The following is a 27,964-nucleotide window of genomic DNA, read 5'->3' as shown; positions in this document are numbered from 1 at the left end:
AATAAAGATGTTAAAAAATTTTTATTTAAGTGTAGAATTCAATATTTTATACTTTCATAAAATCAAATATAACCTTGAGTTGAAAATCTTTGTATGGATCTTAAGGACTGCAGCATTAAAAGTTCACTTTTTACTATCTTTATTTAAAGAAGTAAAAATAAATTTTGTCTCTTATAATGTTGCTATATCATGGTTAGTTTTTAAAGCATTTAAAGCTTGTTCAGATATCATAGCAGTGAAAAAGATGCTGTTAACACAATAAATTTGTTTCTATGATAAAAGACAAGCTGATATGTCTTTCTCAATAGACATTTAATTTTATGGTTATCAAACAGTATCTTATTTGGTACTTAAACAAAAATATTTATTTTACTTATTTATTTTTGGCTGCACGGGGTCTCAGTTGCGGCCCACGCAGTCTTCTTTGCAGCATGCAGGCTCTTGTGGTGAGCAAGGTCTTCGTTGTGGTGCACGGGCCTCTCTCTAGTTATGACCTGGGCTCCAGAGCATGAGGGCTTTTCGTTGCGGTGCGCGGGCTCCAGAGCGCATGGGCTCCGTGGCTTGTGGCATGCAGGCTCTCTAGTTGAGGGCCCACGGGCTCAGTAGTTGTGGCGTACAGGCTCAATTGCCCTGTATGTGGGATCCCAGTTCTCCGACCAGGGATTGAACCCGCATCCCCTGCATTGGAAGGCAGATTCTTAACCACCGGACCACCAGGGAAGTCCCTTGGTACTTTTCTTATACTTAACCTACTTTGAAATGAAACACTAAAAGGATTTCATGGGACAAAAATACACAACAGCTGTTTCTTACATTTTAGCATAGCGCTCCATGCTAAAATAAATCCTAGGTAAATTGATTTCCATGAAAGCTTCTTTGACTAATCCTGTTCCCCTACCTCCCCTTATAGTTTTGTGTACAGTCTTCTGTTCCCTATATAATAATTACTCATATTAACATTTAGTATTTATATTAGTGTATAATTAGTTAGGCCCTCATCACCTAATCCTACATTATTCATTTATGCACTAATAATTTCCTGGTATTACTGATAGGAGAAAAGAAAGGAAGAAAGGTAAAAGCAGAAATTAACAAATTAGAAAATACAGTGTTCAGTGAAAACCAACAGCTGATTCTTTAGTAAGAACACTGTATGTCACATATGAATTCACAAGTGTGACTATATTTTCCTAAATTAGTAAAATTAGCTCAGGTAGTTAAGCTGAATAGATAAAACAGAAGAAACAGGAAAAGTGATCAAGGGCTTTCAAGAGGGTAAATCTGGCATACCCTCTGGAAATAAAAGATGAAAAGTTGAAAAACTCTTCAACTCATAAAGCGATAACTGATACCAAAACTGAAAAACAGCATTACACCAAGCCAACCACTGAGCTCCAATAAAATCTGTAACACTGCAGCTTAGGTGAGCTTCCCTGGTCAGCAATATTCCATGTGTATTGTTATACGTTGATGCCAAGAGATAAAACGTATCCATGGCTCCCCAGGGAAAAAAGAATAGAAGGCCAGTATTTGGTACCCTCATGGACTCTGCTTTATGTGCTTCTTCCCTTAGCTAATTTTAACCTATATCCTTACCCTGTAATAAACTGTAACCATGAATATACTGGTTTCAGTTGAGTTCTGTCTTTCTAGTGAATTATCAAACCTGAGAATGATTTGGAGAATCTCCTGAAACTGCAACTGATGTCAGAAGTGAGAGTAGTCTTGTGGGTAGTGTTTTCCCCCAACTATACAGTTGGTTTTTTTTGTTTATTTAATTAATTAATTTTATATTTATTTTTGGCTGCGTTGGGTCTTTGTTGCTGCGCACAGACTTTCTCTAGTTGTGGCGAGAGAAGGCTACTCTTTGTTGCAGTGCATGGGCTTCTCATTGTGGTGGCTTCTCTTGTTGCGGAGCACTGGCTCTAGGCATGTGGGCTTCAGTAGTTTCAGCACATGGGCTCAGCAGCTGTGGCTCGTGGGCTCTAGAGCGCAGGCTCGGTAGTTGTGGCGCACGGGCTTAGTTGCTCCGCGGCACGTGGGCTCTTCCCGGACCAGGGCTCGAACCCGTGTCCTCTGCATTGGCAGGCAGATTCTTAAACCACTGCGCCACCAGGGAAGCCCCTATACAGTTGTTTAAACTGACATAACACTCTTAAGTGACTCCTCTCCCCTTGAGCATGGGTGGGATCAATCACTTACTTCCAACCAATTATATGGTAAAGGTTATGGGATGTACGTGATCATGTGTATGTAATTATGTTAAATAAGACTGTTGCACCCTCTTGCTGGAGTCTCTCCCTGTCTCCCAGCTTTGAAGTGCTGCCATGTTATGGGCTGCCAATGCTGGAAGTTTACATGGCAGGGAACTGAAGGCAGTTTCTAGCAGCTGAGGGCAATCTTTGGCCAACAGTAACTGAAGTTCTCAGCCTTAAAACTGTAAGAAACTGAATACTGCCAATGAAAGTGGATCTTTCTCCAGTCAAGCCTCAGATAAGACTGCAGCCCCAACTGACACCTTGACTGAAACCCTGTGAGACCCTGTGCAAAGAACCATGCCCAGAATCCTGATCCACAGAAACGGAGATAATAAATGTGTACTGTTTGAAGCCACGAAGTTTGTGGTAAGTTGTTATACAGCAGTAGGAAACTAATATAGTCCAACCCCCTCTACCACCATCACTCACAAGCACTCAGGCCCTATCCTCTCTATATAACTAATCATAATCCTGATAAGGTTAATAGTCAATAGTTCTAATATTACTTTGACTTCACAAATACTTACAGTTGAGTAATATTCTCAAATTAGACTATGATTAGTTTTCTTGCACACATTTTTTCCTGGAGTTAAAAGTAGCTTGGATTTTTTTGTTTGCCTAAGTTTCTATTTATTAATCATACACTGTCCCCAAAACTCTCCTCCAAATGTCCAACTTTTAGTACGTGCAAACACATTAGGTTGTTGAAGATACATAAAGTGCACAAGCATAAAGACTGATACATTCAAAATTTAAATTTTAAAATCTTTCTCACTAGAAGACACAAAAATTGGTACAGTCTACACAGAAGTTATTCGTGATATGAGAATGACAACAAAATGACAATGAGAAAACAACGAAAAAGCCAGTAAGAAAATGTGCAAAATATCTGAATAGGAAAAACTTAACAGACAGCAACTGCCTCAAGTTGAATGCTGCCTAAATGCAGAGGAGAGAGGATGGCATTTTATTCCGTACCCTTTTCTTTGAGTTTTGTACCATGTGTGTATTGCCTTTTCAGAAATACATATAAAAGTATCACTTAGAAGAAAGTAGGTTATGTTTTATATTTAGCCATGTGTAGAAAAGTATCCTATATTTTTCTATGAAAGATTAAGAATTTCCTGGGACACACAGAACCTATTTTTTCATTTCCTTCTTACCTATCCTAACACATAGGACAGGACATGGCTTCCAAACATATCTGTATGTTAAACAAAACCTACCAGTTCGTGGAGGCAATGACCTTGCCTCCTTCCACACATCTGTGCTAGGTGAGAAGTGGTGTTCAGTCAGTGCTTGATGAATTTTATTGAGGTGATATGTATTTTGTCCTTCTTTTCATGCCACTCTGGTAAAGCTTTTATATTTTAAATACTCCTTTGCTTCTTATTCCTTGAATAATCTGTTTCCTAGGATAACCCATCCTTTTATATTGATTAGAGTTTATGAAGAGAAACGGAGAGCTAAATAATCATTTACATTCATTTTCATCAATCACTGCTGTGATACATTTCAGTGATTATAAAGTCACTCTAATTCTTGATTCTTTTTAAAAATATAATTTCAAAATTCATCAAAAACTGGAAATCCATTGTTTCTTTCATATTCAATTTGCTTTGACAGAAATTCTTTACTTAGCTTGTCAATATGGTCTCGAGAGAAGAGATTGACTTCAGGAATGAAATAATGATCAAGTTGTTCTGTCTTGAGGCACTGAAGAAAGTATGTCACACAGTTATCAAAGCAGAGCTCCAAATCCTTGGAGTGCCACTGACTGTCATCTGGGTCCTGGGTACAGACGTGAAAGAAGGCAGTTTTCACATGATAAGAACAGAACTTATCCAGTTCCTTTCGGTTTCCAAACTTTTTTTTCAGTTGTTCTAAAAGATATTTCATTAGTTTTAAACACTCTTTCCTGTTGAATAAAAAAGAAAACCATTTATTTTTACTTCTTTACAGCCTGTTTCATTCCACAAAGAACTTCAGGTATCTTACAGGAAAAACATATAGATATAGTAAACAATACAGATATTATAATATATAGAGATACAAAAAAACAATAAAGATATTGGGTTGGCCAAAAAGTTCCTTTGGTTTTTAAGCAAAAATAAAAGACACATTTTTCATTTTCACCAAGAACTTTATTGAACAAGGTATTCACCGTTTTGCTCCACTACCTTCTGCCATTTTTCAGGCAACTTCGTAATTCCATCTTCCCAAAACTTTTTATCTTTTTGAGCAAAGAACTGTTCCAGGTCCCAGAACTGTTACAGTCTTCCAGGGAATCGAAATTTTTTCCATTAAGAGAATTTTGTAAAGACCGAAATAAATGGAAATCCGCAGGTGCAATGTCTGCTGAATACGGCGGATGAATCAGAACTTCCCAGCCAAGCTGTAACAGTTTTCTCCTGGTCATCAAAGAAACATGCAGTCTTGCACTATCCTAATGGAAGATTATGCGTTTTCTGTTGACCAATTCTGGACGTTTTTCGTCGAGTGCTGCTTTCATTTGGTCTAATTGGGAGCTGTACTGTTGATATTGTTTGGTTTTCCGGAAGGAGCTCATGATAGGGGACTCTGTTCCAGTCCCACCATATACACAACATCACCTTCTTTGGATGAAGACCAGCCTTTGGTGTGGTTGGTGGTGGTTCATCTCGCTTGCCCCACGATCTCCTCCGTTCCACATTATTGTACAGTGTCCACTTTTCATCACCCATCACAAATTTGTTTTAAAAACGGAACGTTTTCATTACATTTCAATAGAGAATCGCATGCGGAAATATGGTCAAGAAGGTTTTTTCACTTAACTTTTGTGGAACCCATAAGTTAAACACCAAAGCAGTGAACATAACCAAGCTGGTGCAAATGATTTTCAATGCTTGATTTGGATATTTTGAGTATGTCGGCTGTCTCCCGCGTGGTATAACGTTCGTTGTTCTCAATTAATGTCTCGATTTGATCACTATCAACTTCACCTAGTCTACCCAACCATGGAGCATTGTCCAGCGAGAAATCTCCAGCATGAAACTTCGCAAACCACTACTGACATGTTCGATCGGTCACAGCACCTTCTCCACACACTGCAAAAAAAAATCTTCTTTTTTTGCGTTTCAGTTGCGTTTTTACCTTTCTTGAAATAATAAAGCATAATATGCCAAAAATGTTGCTTTTTTTCCTTCCATCTTCAATATTAAAATGGATACACAAAAATTCACCCATTTTGATGTTTTTTAAAAATGCACATTGATATGACAGCTGTCAATACAATCTAACAAAATTGTTTCAAACGATGTTAAAGACAACTAAGTGCTACTAGAGCTATCTTACGGAAAAAACTGAATGAACCTTTTGGCCAACCCAATATATATAAATAATATAATTACAGAGTCATTCTAAAACCTAATTATTTTTTCAAATACATGCTTTAAAGTTTCAAGAACCTATTTTTTCCTTTCCTCTTCCCCATGCCTAGCTTAAATATTTTATTCTATCAGGATTAATTCAACTACATGAAACTGGCAGATATTTATATTATTCATCCAGTTATTTAGTACTTGGAAAAATCTTGTTTTAATTTTTATAAAATGATTTTGTCTTATTTTGGTTTTCATTAATCATCCAGTTATTTAGCAGTTGACAAAATTTAATGTTTATAAAATTACTAAGCCTAGTCAACAATATATTTTTCTTAATGCTTGCTTCAAAGCCTGCATATGAAGCCTTAAAGAACTTCCTGTGCCTGCATATTGGGCATTCTTGTTTTAACCTTTTAACTTTTGTGATCCTTATTCCAGACAACTTTAGAAACTCGAATGATTCCTTTTCAAGCTCAGTTCTTTATGGTGTGTATGCTACCAAGAAAAATAATTACCCATCTCTCAGCGTTGTTTCAAATTTACCTGGTCAGTCCCTGGCCTTCAACACAGCCAAACCACCTCAAAGCAAGCACCAGCATCCAATAAGAGTGGTCCTTTGGTCTCCTCCCATTATGCAACATTAATATTCATTACCTTGAAGCAACCAGAACACTAAGACAAATCCAATTGTCACGGCTAGTCATGACTAGTGTTCACACCCTTCGCTCTGTCCTACTTTCATACATCCACATCCACATAATCCAGGCTCAGGACTATGCTCCCCAGCATTGCCTTCTTTTTTTTTTTTTTTATTTTAATTTTAAATTTAATTATTTATTTGTTTGGCTGTGCTGGGTCTTAGTTGTGGCATGCACGTGGGATCTTTGTTGCCGCGTGCGGGATCTTTTAGTTGTGGCATGCAGGCTCTTAGTTGTGGCATGTGGGATCTAGTTCCCTGACCAGGGATCAAACCCAGGCCCCCTGTGTTGGGAGCTTAGAGTCTTAACCACTGGACCACCAGGGAAGTCCCACCATTGCCTTCTAACAACACTCTTTCCTTAGTCCCTTGGACCTGGCTTCCTTGGTTTCATTCTTACACTCTAATACTCCAGGTCAATCCAGCCATGCACTGCCCCCAGGAGTCAACCCAGCAATGATCATCGTCAGGTTTAAACTATGGAGTCAACAAAGAACTAAGCATTCTATTGATAATCTGTCATTTCACAAAATGAGGTGGTTACCTGCAACATTTCACTCCATCAATTTCACAGCATGTTTTAGACTGTCCGTGATTTTTCAAAATATCCTTTTCAATGTGAGAGAAGGACAGACGCCACGTTTCTTCTTAATTTCCAAAAGAAAAATAGAAAAGCACTTTACCAAAAACAAACAATATAAACAACACAATATTTAAATGATTTCCTTCATTAAAATATCATCCTGAAAAATTTCTAGGGGGAGATAGACCAAAAGAAGTGAACAGATAAATAATGATTACATATTAAAATAGTGATTACATATTAAAACAAGTGATTTGAACAATGTGCCAAGATAGAAAAAAAATTGGGGGGAGAACTCAGAGCTTAATACATTTAGCCATAGTAAGATGTATTACCTTTTATATATTGCTAAAGACAGTCTGTTGACGTTTTGTTTAAGTAATAATTCGAATTGATTAATTGAAGTTTTTTGTTTATCCTTTTATACCATCCTTGCAAGTTTGGGTATTTATGTAAAATGAACCAGGGAACATTTCCTTTTTTTCAATTTTTTGGAGTTTATGTAAGAATAGAATGATCTCCCCAAGTTTTAACCATGGATAGCTCTTTTAAGCTCTGACCATCCTATCACTATCTGGTTTTAATCAGAAATTGGTTTATAATTTTAAAAATCAATCAATATAATCCATCACATTAACAGAACAGGGGAAAAACATATGATCAACTCAACAGAAGCAGAAAGTACAGCTAATAAAATTTAACATTCATTCATCATTAAAAGAAAACACCTCTCAGTAAGTTAAATGTGGATGGAAACTTGATCTAATAACAGGTAGATTATTAAAAAAAACCCACAGCAACATGATAATCTAATGTAAAGAGTTGAAGTTTTTTCTTTGAAATCAGGAAAGCAGGCTGTGTGCCATCCCCATTTCTGTTCAACATGCATTGGCTAACCTAGCAAGCACAGTAAGAGAAGGAAAAATAGGGTTATATCAGTGGAAAGAGAGAAACAAAGCTATCATTACTGATAGATGATATAACTGTAGAAAATACAAAAGAAGCTGGGTGACAGGTATGTGTGAGTTCAGTATATTCTTCAGTCTACTTTTCTATTGGTTTAAAATTTTTCATAATAAAAAGTTACAATTGCCTATGAGTAAATCTAACAAGACATAAACTTTCTGTGGAGAAAATTCAAAAACTTCACTGAAAAGTATTAGAGGAAATCTAAATAAATGGAGATGTGTACCTGCACATGAATTAGAAGACTCATTATTGTAAATATATCAAGTCTCCCCAAATTCATCTATAGAGCCAATGCACTCACAATCAAAACTCCCCCAAAAAAGTTTCTGTAGACCTTGACAAGATGATACCAGCATTTTTATGAAAATAAAAGGGTCAAGAATATCTAAAACACTCTTTAAGAAGGACAAAGTGGGAGAGAAGATATCAAGACTTATAAAGTCACATTATGTATGACAATATGGTATAGCTCAAGGACAGACAAAGATTTTGGGGGGACAGAATAAAGAGTATACTAAAGCCTAAACAATATACAGACAAATATATGGAGAAGGTGGCACAGAGATAGGTGTGCTCATAGCTGCTGTATAAATCCATTTCCAACATCCATTTACACCATTCTGAAAAAGGCAAACTATAGAGATGGTAAACAGGCCAGCGGCTGCCAGAGGTTTGGGATGCGGAGGGTTGAATAAGTGAAGCACAGGGACTTTTTAGGGAAGTGAAACTATTGGCATCACGTAATGGTAGATACACGATGCAACGCATTTTTCAAAACCAACAGAACTTCATGGCACAGAAAGTGAACCTTAACATACACAAACTGTTATAAAGTCACTTAGAAGGTCAAGGGATCTCAAGAAGTAATGCAGGGGCTTCCCTGGTGGCGCAGTGGTTGAGAGTCCGCCTGCCGATGCAGGGGACACGGGTTCGTGCCCCGGTCTGGGAGGATCCCACATGCCGCGGAGCGGCTGGGCCCGTGAGCCATGGCCGCTGAGCCTGCGCGTCCGGAGCCTGTGCTCCGCAACGGGAGAGGCCACAACAGTGAGGCCCGCATACCACAAAAAAAAAAAAAAAAAAAGAAGTAATGCAGACTGTGAAAAGGGACTCTAACTGTATTATGAATATGACACAAACTCCCTGAAGGGCACGGGGGCAAAAGGTGTTGACCTAAGTTACTTTGGAAATGGGGTCTGTAAGACTGAAGGCAAAAGGAACTGCACACATGCACTGTGCACACAGGGGAATGGATTTACAATTCCGAACCATCCATACATGTGGATTGGAACTGAACAAGGAACAATGGAGTAGGTGGGTGGCAGATGGTGGGAGCCAGGTTTCTCACTGTTGGAATGAGAGGTTACAGAGAGCAAGGAGAGAAGGTAGAATGATCCCCGTGATAATGGATTACAGTTAGAGACATCAGTGGGAACTCATGTACCACTTAAAACAGATACAGGTGGTGACATATGGAAATACCTATAGAGCTGTGCATATGCTGGGGTTAGTAATCATACATAAATTTCCTTGCTACTCCAGCTGAGAGGGATTACACCCTAGTAGCAGAGCACACATAGCACCCAGGTCATGGTTCTAGTACACTCTCCAATAAAAGGATACAGGGTTCCTTGGAGAAATGGCTGATTCTAAGACTGAAGCAAGAAATACACAAGATGAGCCTGGAGCATCTTGTAGTACCAGAAAGTGAATTAGTGCTGAAAACAAAACAAAACCCACAATTATGGGACATTTGTCAAAAGGACACAAGAACCAAATGAAAGAGCTCCTCAAGGCCAAAGTTGGAACAATTTAAGCAACAAAATGAAAGCAGTATTGAATTATAGCCCAAAATACGAGACAAATATCCATGAGTCCATACTGATATGATTTTAGTAAATAAATAAATGGGAGAGAAGAGATAAATCTCCCATGCAGAATATCAAATAATTTGTGCAAATACTCTGCTCTTAAAGAGGTGAGCTTAGGGATTTCCCTGGTGGTACAGTGGTTAAGACTCCACGCTCCCAATGCAGGGGGCCTGGGTTTGATCCCTGCTCACGGAACTAGATCCCACACGCATGCCGCAACTAAGAGTTTGCATGCCGCAACTAAGAGTTTGCATGCCGCAACTAAGGAGCACGCGAGCCACAACTAAGACCCGGCACAAACGAATAAAAATAAATAATTTTTTTTAAAAAAAGATGTGAGCTTAAGTGTGAGCTGTGCACAGTGACTTCCTTCCAAATAACACAGTATGAAAAGGGGGAAAGAGAGAATCTTAACAGTGGAGAAACCTGGCAAACACTCCCTCAGCCAGGTGACCAAGGTCCACACCAGCAGTGCTAAGTCATTCTCACGAGGTACTCTTGATGTAATATGATGAGGATGGCATTTCAACTCTGCGGTCCTCCTCCACCAAACTCAGAACTCCAGTCTAACCCACAAGAAAAGCATGAGACACATGCCAAACGAGGGACGTTCCACAAAATATCTGACTGGTACTCCTCAAAACTGTCAAGGTCATCAAATAAAGGCAAGACTCAGGGCTTCCCTGGTGGCGCAGTGGTTGAGAACCCGCCTGCCGATTCAGGGGACACGGGTTCGTGCCCCGGTCCGGGAAGATCCCACATGCTGCGGAGCGGCTGGGCCCGTGAGCCATGGCCGCTGAGCCTGCGCGTCCGGAGCCTGTGCTCCGCAACGGGAGAGGCCACAACAGTGAGAGGCCCGCGTACCGCAAAAAAAAAAAAAAAGGCAAGACTGAGAAACTGTCACAGTCAAGTGGAGGCTAAGGAGACGTGACGACTAAATGCAGTGTGGTGTCCTAGATGGGATCTTAGAACAGAAAAAGGACATTAGGTAAAAACCAAGGAAATCTGAATAAAGTATGGACTTTAATTAACAAGACTACATCAATATAGGTTCATTAGTTATGACAAATGTGTCATATTAATGTAAGATGCTAATGGAGATAGGTATGCGGTATATGGGAAGTCTCTATACTATTTTTGTACTTTTTCTGCAAATCTTAAACTATTCTAAAATTAAAAGTTTATTTTAAACAACTATGTTGAAATATCATTTCTCTCTTTTCGGATTATTGGCAAAAATTCCAAAGGGTTTAATGAGTTCTGCAAATTGGTGAATTCTGTATGGAGGTGATTTTGGCAATACCAGCAAAATTAGATATGGATTTACTATTTCTTGACCAGCTGTAAAAATAGACTGTATAAAGGAATGGGTGCTCAAAAAAAACAAAAACACTAATTTCAAAAGATACATGCACCTCAGTGTTCATAGCAGCATTATTCACAATTGACAAGATACAGAAGCAACCTAAGTGTCCATCAACAGATGAATGGATAAAGAAGATGTGGTATATATACAGTGGAATACTACTCAGCCATAGAAAAGAACAAAATTTTGCCATTTGCAGCAACATGGATGGACTTAGAGGGCATTATGCTAAGTGAAATAAGTCAGACAGAGAAAGACAAATACTGTATGGCATAATTTATATGTAGAATCTAAAAAGTAAAACAAACTAGTGAAGATAACAAAAAAGAAGAAGACTCAGATATAGAGAAGAAATGAGTGGTAATCAGTGGGGGGAGGGGGGTGCAGGTACAAACTACTGGATATAAGATGGGCTACAAGGGTGTATTGTACAACACGGGAAGTACAGCTAATATTCTGTAGTAACTGTAAATGGAAAGTAACCTTTAAAAACAGTATAAATTTTTTTTTAAAAAAGGAATGAGTGCTATCTCTACATAGAGCTATGGAGTGATAGCCTGGATATCTTATTAAGTGAAAATAGAAAAGTGTATTTTTTATCTTAAAGAGGGGGTGTTGCATATGAATATATATATATATGTATTGTACTTTTTAAAAATGAAAGGTGAACTGAAAACAATTATAGGGTTTCCAATCAGGGAAGGAGAGAAGAGTGTAGAGGGAACATAAAGGGAAGCTGTGTTTCCCTAAGAATACTTTTTTCTGTAGCTTTGACTTTGGAACCATGTGAATGCTTTATAAATTTATTATACAAAGCTACACTAAAATTTAATTCCAATACCTAAAATTAGAAACAATAATGAAAACAATGAATTTAAGCATACTGAGTTGGGTAGCTTAACCACCTGGAGGAATTTTTTCAAGTGGGTTTAAACTTAATATTTTGAAATCCTTCAAAAATATACAGAAAAAGTTGAAAGAATTTTATAGTAGACATTCATATTCCTACCACCTACATTCTACAATTGTTTTGCTATATTTGCTTTACCACATATTTATCCATCTATCCATCCATAAATTATTTTTTAAGAAAACTGTTATTTTAAAACAAGCTGTGGATGGGGACTTCCCTGGTGGTCCAGTGGTTAAGAATCCACCTTCGAATGCAGCGGACGTGGGTTCGCTCCCTGGTCGGGAAATTAAGATCCCACATGCCGCCAGGCAACTAAGCCCATGCACCACAACTACTGAGCTCATGTGCTCTGGAGCCCGCGCACCACAACCAAAGATCCTGCATGCCACAACAAAGATTCTGTGAAGACCTGATGCAGCCAAATAAATAAATAAATATTTGTTTCAATAATTTAAAAACTAAAATAAAACAAGTTGTGGAACTAATTAGAATACTTTACCCATAAACACTTCAGCATGAATATTATGAACTGGAGTTCAATATCTATTTGCGTGTGTGACTTTTTAGGTAAGATTTGCAAACAGTGAAACGTACACATCTTCAATGTAGCATTTGATGAGTTTTGACAAATGACTACACCTGTGTCGTTTGTTTTTTGTTTTATTTATTTGGTTGTGTTGGGTCTTAGTTTGCAGCACGTGGTTTCTTTGCTGCCACACGTGTGTTCTTTGCTGCCGCATGCGGGATCTTCCTTGAGGCAAGCAGGATTTTTAGCTGCGGCACGTGGGATCATTTTAAATCCCCATCAAAAAGTTATCGTCACCCCAGAACGTTCTCTCCTGTCCCTTCCTAATCAATCCCCAGCACCTCAGGCAACCTCTGCTCTAATTTTTTAAAAAAACATAGATAACTTTTGCTTGTTCTAGAACTTAATATAATTGAGATCATACAGTATGGACCCTTTGTTTCTGTTTTCTTTCACCTGTCTTAATGTTTTTAGTATTCATCCATCCTCTTTATCAGTGGTTCATTGCTTTTTGTTGTTGAGTAGTATTCCGTTTTACAAATATACTACAGTTTGTTTATCTATTATCTTTTGATGGACTTCTGGGCTATTTCCAGATTTTTGCTATTACATATATTCTTATATAAATGTGTTATGGACTTAATGCTGGATTAGGAAAGATATATGTTTAACTTTTTAAGAAACTGCCAGACCTTTTCTCAAAGTGATTGTGCCATATTACACTTCCATCAACAGTGTATGAATTATTATTATTTTTAAATAAAGCTTTGCATGTTCATTGATTGGAATGTCAGAATTGAAATTGATGAATAACTTTTAAAAATATTTAAATAAATTTAAAATGCTGGGCAGATAGTTTAGGTATCTGGGAATATTGTAGTTTTACTGATTTTTTTTCTACTTTAGCACTTATTGCATATGTGCTTTGACATGAGAAATATGATGAAATGTATATATAGTCCATGCCATGCTCATAAAGTATCATTCTGAAAATGATCTTCAATACAAAGACATACCTTCTAGGTTTATTTTACATGTAACGATACTTGTACTTAGTTGACATTCAATCTCCTATGTTAGATAAAATAAACTATGGATGATTACAAGTTTGAAGGAATTTGTATATTAATGTTTGTATATTTTTAGTATAATAAAAACATATACAGATGAGCAAACAGGCTTAGCAGGGCTTGATAACTAGCCCCAGATCACACAGCTAGTAAGGGAAGAAGCCTCAGGATTCAGATCCAGGGCAGTCTGACTCCAAGGCCAGTACTTGCTTTTCTTTATTAAAAACAAACAAAAACAATATTCAAACATGGGCTAGTAGACATTTTAAAGCTGAGTATTTGATATTACTATTATAATGATGCCCTTTTCAATTCCATCTCTCACCAAACTCCCATCTTGTAGCCTTTCTAGCCTAATGGCTCTTGAAATGCCAATAGCACTAGTTGATCTTTCACTGCCCTAGTATGTAACATTAATGACTCTTTTATATGGATGTCTTTTAAGTTAACCTTCATAGTCAAGATACCTTGAAAACCACTTCCTTCCTTTGCATGCTTGGGCACGAGGTAAAATGGCTGTCGTCTTAAACTGTTCCTAACTTTTGCTCCAAGCCAGTTACTGATGGGCAGGCCTCCTTGGGTGCTAATAGGCCAGCTGCTTTTAGATTCCAAAGCCAGGATTATATCCACAGATATTTCTTTAGGTTTTCTAACCAGAAGTGTTACTGCAGGGCTTCCTCTTCTCTTCCGCTCCACCATGACATCTGTATCTGTTTAAACATATTAATAAAGAAGAAAGGGCTTATCAATCCAGTTTTCTCTAAAAACACAGGGAAAATAACATAGCTATAATTGGAGATCCATAAGTACAAAGTGTGAGATGAAAATTAGTTCTAAAGAAGAAAATGACCCCACTAGGCAGTGTTTTACTCATTTAGCCAGTATTTATTGATACCCATTATGGGGTGTGAGTACTATTCAGGATTCTGTCTGGTACATAAAATGAGTAGCCCCCGAAGACTTCGGGATTTGGGAGTGCTGTGATTAAATTTTCATTTAAATTTGTGTATGGCGGTTTGGAGGGAAGCCTACCTAAGAGGCCAGATGAGCAGCAGGGAGGAGAGAGGTGATTCAGAAGACCTCAGCGGGAATTCCCTGGTGGTCCAGTGGTTAGGACTGCACGCTTTTGCTGCAGAGGGTGCAGGTTCAAGCCCTCGTAGGGGAACTAAGAGCCTGCAAGCTGTGTGGCATGGCCAAATTGAAAAAAACAAAACAAAAAACGAAACAGCAACAGCCCAGCCCAGAGGGTGGAGGCGTGTCATACAGAGAGGCAGTGAGGGCTTCCCTGGTGGTGCAGTGGTTGAGAATCTGCCTGCCAATGCAGGGGACATGGGTTCGAGCCCTAGTCCAGGAAGATCCCACATGCCGTGGAGTGGCTAGGCCCGTGAGCCACAACTACTGAGGCTGCACGTCCGGAGCCTGTGCTCCGCAGCAAGAGAGGCCGCGATAGTGAGAGGCCCACGCACCGCGATGAAGAGTGGCCCCTGCTCGCCACAGCTAGAGAAAGCCCTCGCACAGACACGAAGATCCAACACAGCAAAAATAAATAAATTAATTAATAAACTCCTACCCCCGACATCTAAAAAAAGAAAAAAATATCAAGGAAGCATTCATTTAAACGTACAGCAGGATGGCTGTTAATATGACTGTATTGCATACGGGAAATGTGCTAAGAGAGTAGATTTCAGGTACTCTCACCTCACACACAAAAAGGTAACTATGTGAGAAGATATGTTAATTAGCTTGACGGTGGTAGTCATTTCACTCTGTATATCAAGACATCACGTTGTACACCTTGATATGTACAATGTTTATTAAAAAAAAAAAAAGACCCAGGTCGCAGAAGTGAAAGCAATTAAAGAGATTCAAACTAATAACACTGGTGGATAAACTGAATCCGTGAGGTAAGGAAGAAGGTGGGAGTCTGGGAGGCCATCCCGTGATTGTGGCCTGGGAAATGGTTGATGTTGAGTCTACTCTGCAACACAGAGTTGGGTGGGAGGAAGAAAGACTGGGCTGAGATGAACTTCATTTCAGATACACTGAGCTCTAGGTGCCTGGGGGGAGACCCAACAGCAGATAGCCACTGAGCAGCTAGCTGGCCAGAAACTCGGGAAAGGCTTCTGGATGAGAGATACTGGTTCAGGGATGCGGGGTGCACAAGCAGTGAAGGCCACCCCCAGATAAGACTTCTGGAAGGCACAACACGGGAGAGAAGACAGAGCACGAAGGAGAAAATCCTAGAGCATCATTTTCTTGTCACTAAATCCACCAGCCCACCGACCTCTTACCCATCATCTTCTCTTTTCATCCTATTACCACCTAGGAAGTGTCCGCCCCACCTTTCAAAGGCCACCTTGCACATGGTCTCTGGATCCCTTCCTTCTCACCTTGCTCCTTCAATTACTCCCTCTCCCGCATCAGTGGCCTCCCCCTCCCTACTGGATCATGCCTATCTGCATACAAAGGGATCCAGGGTCTCTCATTCTAAAGGACACCTCTCCCTTGACCCCGCATCTGCTTCCTCCCCATACTTACCCATCTTTCTACTTCCTTCGCACCCAACACTTTCCAAAGAGTTGCCATACCTGCTGCCCTTCCCTCTTGTGTGCTCGCTCATGACTCCTCTGAAACTGCTACGTCAAAGTTACCAACACCCCCAGAAAACAAACCGAAGACCAAAATCCAGTGGCTTTCTGGATGTCGGCAGCATTGTAAACACTGACCACTCCTGCAAAATACTCAGTCACATTTTGCTTCCTCTCTTCTCCCCAACTTCCAATGGGATCCTCTTCTTACCACTCTACTTAACACTGCAATTTCTCCCCTGTGCCACCTCCAGCATTCCTGAACCCTCTCACTTTGCTATACTTTTTCACCATAGGACTTACTACTTTCTACGATACAAGAAAATTGTGTTTTCCATTGGTTATTAAAGGCGTGTAGGCCTTACAGGATTATAAGGTACAGAAGGGTGAGGGCCTTCATCCATTTGTTCATTAATGGATCCCAAACACCTAGAAGAACACTTAGCACATCAGATGACCAATGACCATCGATTAAATTAATGAAAAATGAATCTACACTCTCCACCTAGGTGCTTTCATCCATTGTCAATGCCATTTATATGCTTACCTGCAGCCCAAACATACCCTCTGAGCTCCAAACCCATATCCAACTACATACTTGACACATTCATTTCAGTGTATCATAGGAATCGCTAACTTAACATATCCAAACTCTCAATTGCCTTCTTATAATCTCTTCTCCAAAGAAGTCAGAGCAAATTTTTAAAAACAGAAAGCCAATCATTACCCTCTAATAAAAACCTGGCTTCTCAATGAACACGGCATAAAATCTAAACTCCTTTCCAGGATCTACAAATCCTCCTAGAATCTGGTCCTGGCCTCCTCTTCTACTTCATTTCATGTCACTCTTCCCCTTGTCCACCTGGACCTCTTTTTGCTTCTAGAGCTTATCAAGCTCTTTTCTGCCTCTCCACTACCCACTCTACCCCAACTGCTACCACTTCTCCCAGTTGAACTCCTTTCAAAGCATGCATTGCAAGTTGTGTTTACAAATTTCAGAGGGGAATCCCACCAATTTTATTCAACCACATATAGCAAGCAGTGCAGGCAGCATTTCAGCGAATATTCAGTGGAGGTCAAAATAGCCAATCAGAAATTCCCCAGTGGCCCAGTGGTTAGGACTCTGCACTTTCACTGCCGAGGGCCCAGGTTCAATCCCTGGTCAGGGAACTAAGATCCCACACAGCTGCATAGTGCAGCCAAAAAAAAAAAAAAAAAAAAAAACCCAAACAAACCAAAAAACAGAATAGAGTCCATCAACGTTTAGAAAGAATACCAAGAAAATAAAGTAGACTAAAAACAAGAGCAAAGAGTTGTTTCTAGGAGGTAGTAGTCAACAGTCTGCTGCAGGGAGATCAAGAAAGATCAGGAGAGGCAATGAGTAGATATGATTAGACCTTTAAGAATCAAAAGTCAAAGATCTTACCTTCAATATTTTTAATTTCTTCCTTAATGATTTTCCTAAACTTGGACAGCATCTTAGAAGCTGATAATATTTCCCCTTCTAAAAACTGACCCAGAGGATTTCCTTTGGGATTTCTTTTGAACTTCACAAAGTAATGAGCACCACTGTTGTAATATTCTTCTAGCTGAATTCGGGGGACCTCCAGTTTGAACATAACGTCAAATTCATTAGGAGCAGAAATCTAAGAAACAGTAAAAAATAGCACTGATGTGTTTGCTTGTGAATATTTTCCAACCAACTACAATTTTTTTTCTCTTAAAATTTCCACTAAAAATCCTACTATGAAAAGCAAGATTTCTAATATTTATACCCTCTGGGAGTGACACTAGGGGAGCTAGGTGAAGAGTATTGGCTTCAGTTTGTAGGTTCTATACTCATTTTCTTAAAAACAATTCAAAATAATATGCAAGCTTAAAAAATCTGTACCAGGGCTTCCCTGGTGGCGCAGTGGTTGAGAGTCCGCCTGCCGATGCAGGGGACGCTGGTTCGTGCCCCGGTCCGGGAAGATCCCACGTGCCGCCGAGCGGCTGGGCCCGTGAGCCATGGCCGCTGCGCCTGCGCGTCCGGAGCCTGTGCTCCACAACAGGAGAGGCCACAACAGTGAGAGGCCCGCGTACCACACACACACAAAAAAAACCAAAAACAAAAAAACACACACACAAAAAGAAATCTGTACCAGTTTTCTCCTGAGATTAAAGCTTGATAAAATTAAAGAAATTTAAGGTGCTACCTTTTAAGTTACAAGCTACACACTGAGCCAGTGAGCCAGACCCCTGTCACTGGTCTCAAAAATATGTGTAGTTACCTCCTGGCTAGTTGAGCAAGGGCCCTCTCCTTACAGCTAACAGTCAGCCAAATGAGTTTGAGCTCCAAGTCATACACTAACTAAATTAATGTCTTTGAACCACAACATTTTAAGAGCTTCAGGGAATTCCCTGGCGGTCCAGTGGTTAGGACTCTGTGCTTTCACTGCCAAGGGCACGGGTTCCATCCCTGGTCAGGGAGCCAAGATCCCACAAGCCGTGCAGCGTGGCCAAAAATAAATAAATAAGAACTTCAAAGAATCTTCTTCATCACCACAATAATAATTACAGCAATTATAATAAATGATTTTTTTCCTATATTAAAAATGCACAAGTCTTTTACTCATTAGGAGTATGCTTCAAGTACAGCTATTGGACTGTACTATTCAACACAGTATCTGGTGGCCCTATGTCTTTCTTTCTTTTTTTTTTTTTAACTTATTTATTTTTGGCTGCATTGGGTCTTTGTTGCTGCCCGTGGGCTTTCTCTAGTTGCGGCGAGCGGGGGCTACTCTTCGTTGTGGGACGCGGGCTTCTCATTGTGGTGGCTTCTCTTGCTGCGGAGCATGGGCTCTAGGCGCGCGGGCTTCAGTAGCTGTGGCCCCGGTTCGGGAAGATCCCACATGCCGCGGAGCGGCTGGGCCCGTGAGCCATGGCCGCTGCGCCTGCGCGTCCGGAGCCTGTGCTCCGCAGCGGGAGAGGCCACAACAGTGAGAGGTGCACGCACCGCAAAACAAACAAACAAACAAACAAAAAACCCCAAAAAACAAACAAAAAGAGCAGCCAGAACTCTGACTTCTAATACCATAGGTTAGGTTTGCCTGTTTGGGAACATCATATAAACTGAATCATATAGTAGGTACCCTTTATACCTGACTTCTTTCATTTAACATTGTTTGTGAGATTCATCTATATCATTATGTCTATAGTGGTAGTTTGTTCTTTTTCATTCAGTGTAGTATTCCACTGAATTAATGGAATATACCAAAATAGATTTACTTATTCTGTTGTTGAGTATTTGGGTTGTTTCCAGTTTTTAACTACTACAAATAGTTCTGAGTTTAACTATTACAAAGTTGTTCTGAGCATTCTTACATATGCCTTTGGGTGGTCATGAGCACTCTTTTCTATTGTACATGTACCCAGGAGTGGGACTGTTGGACCACAGGACAGGCAAATCTTTAACTTTAGAAAAAAAATGTCAGTTTTCAAAAGAGGTAGTACCAATTTATCCTCCCAGCATCAATGCAAGGGAGTTTCAGTTGCTCCAATCTTCTCCAAACTTGGAATTGTCAAGTCTTTTAAAATTTTAGCTCAAGGAACAAAAATCAGTCCATGTGGACAAGGGGAAGAGTGACATGAAATGAAGTTGAAGAGGAGGCCGGGACCCAGATTCTGCGACGAACTGTAGATCCTGGAAAGGAGTTCAGAATTTATTCCATCATTTTCATGGAGAAGCCAGGTTTTAGTTTTGTATTTTTAAAAATTTACTCTGGCCTCTGTGGAGATATTAAAAAAGCAAATGAGATCGGAAAGGCAAAATTCAGGTGAAAGATGATGGTGGCTTAGATGGTGGGGGGGGCGAGGTGCTGGGGATGGACAAAAAGAACATTATGAACTGGAAATCCCACAGGGAATTTCTACAAGAAAACTTCCAGATTTTCACCTAGAATTTGATAATATTACAATAAAATACATGAATGGAAATGCGTCAATATGAATCCAAGTAAAAGAGTTAATGAGAAGTGTCTTTTGTCTATCCCTTTACCAATTATGAAGTTTGGAATCCAACTTTGAAATTCAAGTGTATGCATAATAGAAGAAAATACACCAAAATAATGGTGAATAAAACAAACCGGAATAATACTGTTCTTCTATATGCTTTTCTGAATTTTCCAGGGACATCAACACGGAACAGGGGCAAATACGGGAGAGGCTGAGGAAAGAGGTATGGAGCCAGGGGTACTGTTGTGCTGTGGGAACCTACTGAGGGCATGCAGTGGGTCAACTCTACAATGAACACGTATATACCTTTTATAATCAGTTTTTTAAAAGCAATACATGTTTTAGATAAAACAAATTTCACTGAATTTCCTTCCATCAGCTTGATTTTCAAAAGGAGTGGGGTACTGCTATATTTAAAATGTAAAACCAACAAGGACCTACTGTAGAGCACAGGGAACTCTGCTCAATATAATGTAACAACCTAAACGGGAAAAGAATTTGAAAAAGAATAGATACACGTATATGTATAACGGAACCACTTTTCTGTACTCCCGAAACTAACACAACATTGTTAATCAACTATACTCCAAAACGAAATAAAAAGTTTTTAAAAATAAATAAATAAAAAGGAGTGGTTCTGATGGGAGACTGTCCTCTAAGTGTCTTCTTGTTCCTCTAGTTCTAACTAATAACTTTCTCTTCCCTTTGGACCCTCCACATAATAGAACTGATCGACATTTATGCAGTAAGAATCATGCTCCAGGCAGATGAGTCTGATGCAAGTTTTGCTCACTTGGCTTTCAAGAAGCTTTAGATGGAATTATATGAGTGGTCTTCAGTGCTAAAAGAGTTTAAGACCCAAAGACCGATACATACACCATCTTTCTGCGATAAACAACTATCATTGAGTCCACAGCAATAAAATGAGCAGCCGTATAAGGGTTCAAAGTTGTGCAAAACGTTCTGTGACAATGGAGCTTGCAATCTAGATGGGAAGCCAAAACAAAACAGCTATGTCACAGGTCACAAAAGAACACGAGTCTGAGTTACTTCCGAAGGGAAGTGAGGGGCGCGTGGGAGGTGGGTATGAGGCGCGGGAACTGCAGCGGAGGCGCGGCGCAGCTCACCTTAACGCGCTCGTAGTAGCTCCCGGTGCGCAGCTGCGCGACGCCTTTGAACTCGGACTCACAGCTCTGCAGTCTCCGCAGCAGGTGGTCCGTGAGCCTGTTCACCACCTCCGCCGCCGCAGAGATTTCCTGGCGGCTCAGCCTCAACTTCTCCAGTACCGCCCGGGGCTTCCAGGCGCCGGGCGCCTCCTTCCCCCGCCCAAGACTGGGGACTGGGACCAGCGGGCCGGGGACTTCCGTGGGCCCGGGCTGGGGTCTCCGCTCCCGAGCGGAGCGCGCGGTGCCCTCGCGGCGAGATGCAGGCCTGGGAAGGGGCGGCCCCGGGGCCGCGGGACGCATCACCCCTTCGGTCCGAGCAGCCGGACCCTCCGTCAGGTCCTCGGCCCGGGCAGCCCGCGCGCGTACCTGCCGCTTCTCCTGGGGGCCCGGGCCGCCCTTCTCCCTCAGGGATCCCGACGGCCTGGCGGGGCCGCACCTCCGCGCGCCGGGCCGGGCGGCCTCAGGGACGGCCGGAGACTCTCTAGGCTCGGTCGGGGCGCCCTTCACACGCGGCGCCGAGACCCTGGGGGCGGCGGCTCCCGCCTCCGAAGCTGCTCCCGTCGCCTTTACGCGCCGCGGGGCCATGGCTGGCGCTCTCGGCTCCCCAGAGAGAGAAGACTCGGCTTCGGGAAAAGGCCTTGGGAGGAGGAGCCAGCAGTGGCGATTGGAAATGAAACAAGAATGTGGCGGGAACTCAGGAAACGCGGAGCGGAAGAAGAGCCCAGGGCCAGGCGGTCACGGGGAGCCACGCCCCCGCCGCGGAGGGGCGGGCCCACGGCGCTCCTGCCGTCGCCCACTCTCTCGCCTTCTCGTGGAGGGGTGCCGGCGGCTTGGGAACCGTGCAAAGCTGAACCCAGGGCAGCGCAGAACACCTTCGCGAGCTTTGAAAGCGAGACTCATTTGCCGGCGTAGCGCCTACAAATTTGGGGGGAAACTATAACACCTTCTCGCACATTTAAGTTGACAGAGAAACTTTTTCAGTGTAAGTTTAAATAAAGCATTTTATTTATTAAAGGGAAATAGAAAAAAAAAATGTTCCACTATGGGCTTCCCTGGTGGCGCAGTGGTTGAGAATCCTCCTGCCAATGCAGGAGACACGGGTTCGTGCCCGGGTCCGGGAAGATCCCACATGCCGCGGAGCGGCTGGGCCCGTGAGCCATGGCCTCTGAGCCTGCGCATCGGGAGCCTGTGCTGCGCAACGGGAGAAGCCACAACAGTGAGAGGCCCGCGTACCACAAAAAAAAAAAAAAAAAAAAAAAAGTTTCACTAGATAGGATGAGATGTGGATTGACTGTAATTGAAATAAATATTTCATATTATTTGACTTTGTAAAAGCACGCACAATCTTAAACTGTGAAGTTCCTATTGGTGAGTTTTAGCCGCCGGTTCTCAAAAGCCCATCAAAAAATGGCACTTGCATTTTAAATAATCCATACTGCTTTGGCATTGTGATTCAAGAGTATCTCAATACAGGCTTTCAAGTATCGCTATTCTAAAGCCAAATCGTTTACAGAAATACGTATTTGACAGGAAGCCCCTAGGTTTAACGTGCCTGGTACTTTTCTTTTTAACCATCCTAACCTTTTTTTTTTTTGCGGTACGCGGGCCTCTCACTGCTGTGGCCTCTCCCGTTGCGGAGCACAGGATCCGGACGCGCAGGCGCAGCGGCCATGGCTCACGGGCCCAGCCGCTCCGCGGCATGTGGGATCTTCCCGGACCGGGGCACGAACCCGCGTCCCGTGCATCGGCAGGCGGACTCTCAACCACTGCGCCACCAGAGAAGCCCCTTTCCTAACCATTTTTAAGTGTACAGTTCAGTGTGAAACCATCACCATTATCCATCTCAGAACTCTTCATCTTGAAAAACAGAAACTTTACCCACTAAAGCGTAACACCCCAGTCCCCCTGCTCTCTCCGGCTTCTGGTAAGAGACCTTCTATTTTCTGTCTCTGAATTTGACACTCTGGGTACCTCATATAAGTGGAGTCATACAGTATTTGTCCTTTTGTGATAGGCTTATTCACTTAATATAAAGTCCTCAAGGTTTATCTATGTTGGAGCAGGTGTCAGCCTTCCTTTTTAAGGCTGAATAATTTCATTGTACGTATGTATGTACCACATTTTGTTTTCCATTCATCTGTCAGTGGACAAAAATGCCTTGATTACTTTTTCAAAAGTTTTCTTTGAAACCAGTATTTTGATATGTCCTTCTCTTTGAACTGTGATGTAAGAGATGTTTTTCTTTTGTAAAATGTAAGGACTACCGTGTAGTCAGGCTTGTTCTCAAGCAGACCAATTTCAGGGAAGAGTTAAATGTAAGTTGAAATGTGGAAAGCCGTTTCCTTAAAACTGCAGGTGTACTTGGGCTGTCTTCCAGGATGTGCAGGAGTATGCTGGCTCCATACTCAAGACCTCTGCTCTGTGGTCCTATTTTTGTTCTCCAAGGGCTCCATGCTTGTCATGGAATCCTGTAGATGCCTCTACAGCTGGCTTAATGCTGTCTTCCAGCTGTTTCCAAAGTCTTCTAAAGTGCACTGGTGTTAGCTTAACGGAAAACATGCAAGCAGCAATCAACCAGACCAGAATCAAATACCTCTTCTGCTGATCCGTCAAAGGAGGAAAACTTGTTCCTTGCTCAATCTTGCAGCAGCAATCAGTGTCCAAATTATAGAAGGAATGGCTTTTTAGTTGAATCCTAATAATGGGTTTGGATTTTATCTAGTAAGGAAAACCAAGAGATGTGGGTATATATTTTAACTAGATGAGTTTATATCTTACCCTTTATATCTCATGTTTGTCTCAGTAATTCACTTAATCACTCAACAAATATTTGGCACAAATACTATGTGCCAAGCTGAGTTCTAGGCTCTTGGGATATATTGATAAACAAAGATCCTTGTCCTCCTGGAGCTTGCATTCTGGCAGGGAGAAACAGACAATAAACATAATACATATATAAATTATCCCATATAGTAAAAACGGATGAGCTATATTGAAAAAGGAAAAAATAGTGCAGGAATAATCAGGAATGAGGAATGGTACAATACTAAAATAGTGAGAGAATGACATTTGAGCAAAGATTTAAAGGAGGGGATACCCAGGGGAAGAGTGGTCCAGAAGAAGGAAAAGTGAATGCAAAGGACCTAAAGTGGGACTATGCCTAGTTGTTCAAACAACAACCAGTGTGGCGGCAGCTTATGCACTTTGAGGCGATGTGTGGGTTATCAACTTACTGCCTCTCAGCTCCAAACACACCCTTCAATAAATGCTTTCTGATAAACAACAGAATTCCTTTAAGCATTTCTCTTTTACAGTGCCCACTATGTTAACTTTTCTCAGTAGAAGTTGCTGGAGGAAAATTGCAGGAGAAAGAGGTTTCCTGCAATCTCCAGCATAACAGAGGAAGTGGAAGGGGACTGGCAGGGTGAAGGTCAGACTTGTGGGTGTGAGAACATCTGGTAACGCCTGCAAAGTGATCCCTCTGGGACCTGGCAGCCTTGGCCTGGCCATAACCTCTCTACAGCATACTAGGCAGGGAAACTAAGATTCCTGCCTGACCTGCATACAGCTGTCTGTGATCCACAGGGACCCATACCAGACATTTGATCCTTCTGCTAGACCCCTATGTTATGTAGCCTATGCTCTCTAAAGGCCTCCTGCCCTTGAGATCTGAATCCCTTCTTAGTTTATTCTTCCTTGGGTACTCTTCCTCAGCCCTAGGGTACCATACATAGTTTCCTTATATAGTTATATATATAGTTATTCTTTTATTATAGTTAATTATTATTATATTAAATATCTCCTGTTTAATCTACTGAGTTATTTCTATCTCCTGATTGGACCCAGACTGCTACAGAATTGGAACTGGGAGTGGTCCCAGGAGATAAAACCCTAAAGATGGGATTTGGGGATTGGTTTGGTTGTGTCCTTGGGCTAGAGTGCAGTGCTCAAGGAGGAAGAACCAGCAAAATGAGAAGGAGAAACCAGAAAAATAGGAGGAAAACCAGAAAATATTGATGTCTTGGAAGATAAGAAAGTGAATCAAGACATGGCTGTGAACAAGACATGGAAGCAACCTAAACGTCCATCAACAGATGAATGGATAAAGAAGATACGGTGTATATATACACAATGGAATATCACTCAGACATAAAACAAAGAATGAAATATTGCCATTTGCAGTGACATGGATGGACCTAGAGATTATCGCACTAAATAAAGTAAGTCGGACAAAGAAAGACAAACGTTACATATTACTTATATGTGGAATCTAAAAAATAATACAAATGAATCTATGTACAAAACAGAAACAGATTTGCAGACATAGAAAACAAACTTATGGTAACTGACTATACTGCTGAACTGAATGAATAAGCATTTTCAGAACTCTAATGGAAAACTGATGAATTCATAAAAGTGCCAACAAAAGATCAAGATGAAAAAAAATTAATTACATGGGACTGAGTGAACCGATGAGGATGATTATAATTTTTGTGACTTTATGTTTGAATTAAAAAAAAAAAACAAACTTATGGTTACCAAAGGGGAAAGGGGGAGGGAAGGGATATACTAGGAGTATGGGATTAACAGATACACACTGCTATGTACAGGCTAGATAAGCAACAAGGAGTTACTATATAACAGGGAATGATATCTTGTGATAACTATAATGGAAAATAATCTGAAACTATATATATATGAACGAATCACTTTGCTGTACACCTGAAAATGACACAATATTGTAAATCAACTATACTTCAAAAAGAAAAAAGAAATGGCTCTAAAGAAGTACCATATGATCCAGTGATTCCACTTCTGGGTATTTATCTGAAGAATAGGAAAACACTAATTTGAAAAGGCATATGCACCCCTATGTTCATCACAGTATTATTTACAATAGCCAAGATATGGAAACAACCTAAGTGCCTACGGACAGATGAATGAATAAAGATGGGTCTATATGTGCAATGGAATATTACTCAGCCATAAAAAGATGAAATCTCTCCATTTGCAGCAACAGCATTGAGGATATTATGCTAAGTGAAATAAGTCAGAGAAAGAAAAATAGCATGACTTTACTCATATGAGGAATTGAAAAAATAAAAAAGAATTAACCAAACCAAACAAAACCAAACACATAGATACAGAGAACAGAGTATTGGTTACCAGAGGGAAAGGGGAGTGGGGGGAGGGTGAAAGGGGTAAAGGGGGTCAACTGTATGGTGACAGATGGCTCCTAAACTTTTGATGGTGAGCACCCTTCTGTAGTGTATACAGAAGAAGAAATATAATGTGGGACACGTGAAACATCTAATGTTATAAACCAGTGTTACCTCAAAAAAACAAAAACAACAACCACCAAAAAAAAAAAAAAAAAAAAGACGAAAGAAAAAAATGGCTGTTTAGAAAATGGACTTGAGGACACGGGGAAGGGGGAGGGGTAAGCTGGGACGAAGTGAGAGAGTGGCATGGATTTATATACACTACCAAAGGTAAAATAGATAGCTAGTGGGAAGCAGCCGCATAGAACAGGGAGATCAGCTCGGTGCTTTGTGACCACCTAGAGGGGTGGGATAGGGAGGGTGGGAGGGAGACGCAAGAGGGAGGAGGTATGGGGATATATTTGTTATAAAGCAGAAACTAACACAACATTGTAAAGCAATTATACTCCAATAAAGATGTTAAAAAAAAAAGAAAAAGAAATGGCTGTGAAGGGAAAAAGCATTAACATACAAAATGTCCATCATCTTGCCTATGTGTAACTTCCTTTTGTGTTGAGTGACATTCTTCTCATTTGAAGCATGAGATACCGTAAAGTTTGTGGGCTGATGAGGGTGCACGGCAAGGGAAGAGGAAAAATGTATTCCAGGCTGAGTTAACAGCAAATGCAAACGAAAAACGATTAAGGAAGGTATTTGGAGGCCAGACATTAAGGACTCTTCAATCATTTTTCTTTCCTTTTATGATAAATTACTTCAAGTCCATTTCATAAATCAATTCTTTTAAGAAGCAAGCATCTCCTATCATCTGCCCTGGTGGACAGGACCATTCCCTCTGTAATTGCAGCTCATGGTGGCTCTATTATAGGATTGAATGCATTGCCTTATAACTGTGTGTGTGCCAGTCAGTAGTCTGGGAACTCTTTGAGGACCAGGACTGAGATTTTTCATTTCTATAAATCCAACCTTTCTCCAAAATGGAAGTAAACTTGATCAATTTACAACTGATCACCTTTTTCTTCTATTGCTTATACCCTGCCTAAGTTGTCCATGAAACTATATGCCTCTCAAAAGCAGAGATTTTATTTTCTGCTTTTCAGATTACTCAACAGTAGATTTGAAATTAAGTATAGACTAGAAGGAAATTCATTAATTAAATTATCTGTTTTAAAAAAATATTATTTGTAAGGCCAAAATGTTTTCTGGTAATGTATACATTTATTCTTCTTATTATTAATTCTCTTTTCTATAATCATGGTAGTAAAAAGGATTTTACGACCCAGGACCTTGACACTGTGTCTCAAGGTGTCTTATAATTTTGCAAGATATCTCTTAACATAAATTCGCTGAAAAGGACAAAAGATGACTAAGAGTCCCCCCATTCCA

General features: G+C 40.7%; 1 protein-coding gene across 1 annotated transcript; it reads right to left on the bottom strand.

The window, feature by feature from the left end:
- Window positions 1–1,735: 1,735 nt before the first annotated feature.
- Window positions 1,736–22,024, bottom strand: CGAS (cyclic GMP-AMP synthase). The gene is made up of 5 exons (XM_059035961.2): window positions 21,321–22,024; window positions 17,627–17,846; window positions 14,080–14,322; window positions 6,862–6,964; window positions 1,736–4,176 (listed from the first exon to the last, which is right to left on the bottom strand). The coding sequence occupies exons 1-5, from the start codon at window positions 21,942–21,944 to the stop codon at window positions 3,825–3,827; spliced, it is 1,542 nt and encodes a 513-aa protein (XP_058891944.1). The 5' UTR covers window positions 21,945–22,024; the 3' UTR covers window positions 1,736–3,824.
- Between the last annotated feature and the right edge of the window lie 5,940 nt (window positions 22,025–27,964).

This window comes from Kogia breviceps, chromosome 13 (assembly GCF_026419965.1).
Source record: "Kogia breviceps isolate mKogBre1 chromosome 13, mKogBre1 haplotype 1, whole genome shotgun sequence".
Classification (NCBI taxonomy): Eukaryota; Metazoa; Chordata; class Mammalia; order Artiodactyla; family Physeteridae; genus Kogia; species Kogia breviceps.
The sequence above is the reverse complement of the archived record's forward strand: the minus strand, read 5'-3'. Positions and strand labels throughout refer to the sequence as shown.

Bases quoted from the DNA above. Each gene is read 5' to 3' on its own strand.
- CGAS (XM_059035961.2), bottom strand. From the start codon at position 21,944: ATGGCCCCGCGGCGCGTAAAGGCGACGGGAGCAGCTTCGGAGGCGGGA. The intron at 17,847-21,320 runs GTGAGCTGCGCC...ACTGTTTCTTAG, and splicing joins GCTACTACGAGCGCGTTAAG to ATTTCTGCTCCTAATGAATT. The intron at 4,177-6,861 runs GTAACCACCTCA...TTTATTCAACAG, and splicing joins GATGGAGTGAAATGTTGCAG to GAAAGAGTGTTTAAAACTAA.